At 38.3% G+C, this 2980-nt stretch overlaps 1 protein-coding gene across 1 annotated transcript in view; it reads right to left on the bottom strand.

Moving 5' to 3' along the window:
- Positions 1–259: 259 nt before the first annotated feature.
- cop1 (COP1 E3 ubiquitin ligase) overlaps positions 260–2980 on the bottom strand; it is a 19386-nt gene continuing 16665 nt past the window's right edge. The window contains exons 11-13 of the mRNA XM_010768508.1: positions 2211–2379; positions 1961–2005; positions 260–1309 (exon numbers count right to left, since the gene is read on the bottom strand). Coding sequence (XP_010766810.1) covers positions 1292–1309; positions 1961–2005; positions 2211–2379 — 232 coding nt within the window. The 3' untranslated portion in view covers positions 260–1291. The remainder of the gene's footprint in view (positions 1310–1960; positions 2006–2210; positions 2380–2980) is intronic.

Here is a 2980-nt window from a genome sequence, read left to right as displayed (position 1 = left end):
ACACACACACACACACACACACACACACACACTCCCTGTTTCTGTCAGTACACCTATTCCTTTGTTTTCATCGTTTAACTTGATTTTACAGCCAGATTTTTCCGGATTAAGAGATCCGGAATAGAAAGCGTCTTGCCATAACATTTTTTTTTTAGAGATGGAGAAAGAAGATGTAATGTATTATTTTTACACACAAGATCAAAACATCCCATCTCAAGAATGCTTTAAAGCCAAATAAAAATGACCGAACGCAACAGTATTGTTTTGAAATAATTTATTCAGTTATACAAATACAAAACACCTCTCACTCAATTATCATAAAATAGGTAGGTATTGGCGGTGTTTACCAAATCCTCTCTGTGTCAATGTTGTCAACATGGATCACCCATTAACAGAAACTCACAGGAGTTTGCATTAAAATGCAGATGTTTCAACCCTACAGTACGCAAACAGTAATTCCATTGCTACATTAAAAATAGAACAAAATCAGATACTGCGAGGTTCTCATTTTCAACAAGCAACAAACAGCTGACATACGTGGAAAATAATCCAGTTTGATCTAGCACTGCAGGTCAATGCCTTAAGTTATACAAGTTTCACTGTGATCACAAACAGGTTGTGTCAATAGCAACATAAACAATTGGTCTTCCTTGACTTCTGTACACTACCTCATTCTGCACTCCAATGCCAGAAAAGGAACTGACGATACGCTTGACAGAATGAAATTCAAGTTATATTTATTAAAACTGGTTTCTTCCAATCTGAAAAACTACACATAAAGGGGAAAGAAAACAGGCGGTTGACAAACAATGAGGGCGGGAGAGGGTTTAAAAGCTTCATGTGTAGACATCATTCTTGCATGTCCTCTTGTCTTGTGCTTTGGCCTTTAAAAGGGGAAATGCATCACACAAGTAGCATTTGGCTGGATGTACCCTTGAGAGCAATAGCTTGATTAAAAAGGTACATGTTTTAAATTGACCTAAAACCATAAGGAGGCGTTGTATTTTAGTCGATATAACTTTACTGAAAAGAAACAAAAATGCTTTCTGAAGTCTCTTGTTCCGTTGCGTGCCTCGGCCGGGTCCTCGTCTCTGGGCTGTGAAATGACAGTACATCTTCTCCTGCTATGCCGATGTATCCGTCCAAAGTCTTTCTGCAGTAGCTCATTAAAATAAGACGGGTTCAATTTATTTCAGCTCTCCGAGGCAGCCTTGGTCTGCATCAGACTGATCCACTGCCCAACGAAGAGAGGCTCATGGGAGTTCTATCACACTGGAGACATGGTGGGCCTTCAGACGAGCTCCAGCACCTGTGAGGAGAGAAGATATATCCGTTTTGTTATCTGCAGCTCACTGTTACTGGAAAGCAAGATGAACGCAGTCCTTGGGTAACAATGAATGCGCCATATGGAAGTCAATTTATACACAGACTAGGTTAAGACACACTGCTGAAAGATGTCTTATCCGTATACTACATAGACTGGACATGTAACCCCAGCACACAGTGAAACTTTAATACATGACTTTAAAATACATTATTTTCCACTGCAAATTACGACCATTATAGGTAAAATAAATTAATAATAATAAATACAGAACCAGTGGAGGAGAGGTTATAATCAGAGAAACACAAGTTGCACATTTAGAAAAATAATCTGAATTTCAGGATGATTTGAGTTGCAGAATTACGTGGGGAAAAAGCTGAACAGAAGAAAGAAATTGACGTTAATGTTAATCTCGGCTGTGAATTGAAAGAAAAAAAAAAACATATTTTTCTAACACTTTCCTTGTGGTATTTGTTTCAGTCATGCAGATCAGTTATTATTATCAAAAAAGTAGCTAGTTTTCTGTTAATTTACTGATGGATCTCAAACTAAGCATGAGTTTTTTATTAAAATCGCCCGACGATAAAGTTGGACTGTAGTTAAAAGCATGATTTATGTATATTTCAAAACACAAACCTTGATGGTTCCTTGACTGTTTGCAGCAATCAGTACATTTGACTCCTAAAAAAGAAAGCATCATTGTTAAAACCTTATCAGTTACTCATGGATATTTATTCACTTACAGGACAAAATCAAACAAAAACAAACAAAATGTGTTGACACCACAAGAGATTTGCATTAACGTGATCTGTTCAGGAAGAGCCGACAGCAGTCTTTATTCTAGAACAGAATATGTAAAAAGAACAGAGTAATGAGGTGAACTCACTCCGTCGGGCAGAGCTCTCCAGCAGACAGCACTGACAAACTCATTGGTGTCGTCTTCCTTCTTGTCTTTGTCCAGAACGCTCTTCACCGTGTCAAACTTGAATGTTAACAGTGTCTTGGAAAGGCCTTTGTAGTACAGGTACAGGGAGTTGTTTTCACTGCCTGTACACACAAATAAATAAAAAGGTTACATTGTGATTGTTATTATATCATTTTTAGTTTTGTCACAGGTTGCCAACATGGCCAAGAGTAATAAATATTCAAAACTTTCAGATTTGGTCCTAGAATTTCTTGCAGTAATGCCGCTTCATGGCTGAGCAAATATCAAGGAAATGCTGCATCACAAATACATCTCTTGTTTATCGATGCCTTTTTATTTATTTTTTTAAAGCAAATGACTATTAATATCTTACATTGCAAGTTTGATTCTTGTATTTTATTACTGTATTTAAAGGTGACCTATCATGCAAAATGCACTTTTGTACGTCTTTGATACATGAATATGTGTCCCCGGTGTTCCAGGGAACTCACCAAGTGTCAGAAAACACAACCCTCTCTATTTTCCTCCGTACCCAAATCTCTTAAAAAGGGGCTGCAACGGATCTGATACAGACTGATCCAGATTTGAACACTTCTATGACGTCACAGAAGTGGCACTACGGCTATTGGGCCAACTCCACCAATCAGGAGGAGACAGCCACGGAAATTGCCGTTCCAAAGCGCTGGAGACGCTGTAGTACATATGCCAGGCCTGTAGATGGTGCTGTTCTC

Source organism: Notothenia coriiceps, unplaced genomic scaffold (genome assembly GCF_000735185.1).
Source record: "Notothenia coriiceps isolate Sejong01 unplaced genomic scaffold, NC01 NC01_scaffold00005785, whole genome shotgun sequence".
NCBI classification, from domain to species: Eukaryota; Metazoa; Chordata; class Actinopteri; order Perciformes; family Nototheniidae; genus Notothenia; species Notothenia coriiceps.
This window is presented reverse-complemented; position numbering and strand designations above follow the sequence as displayed.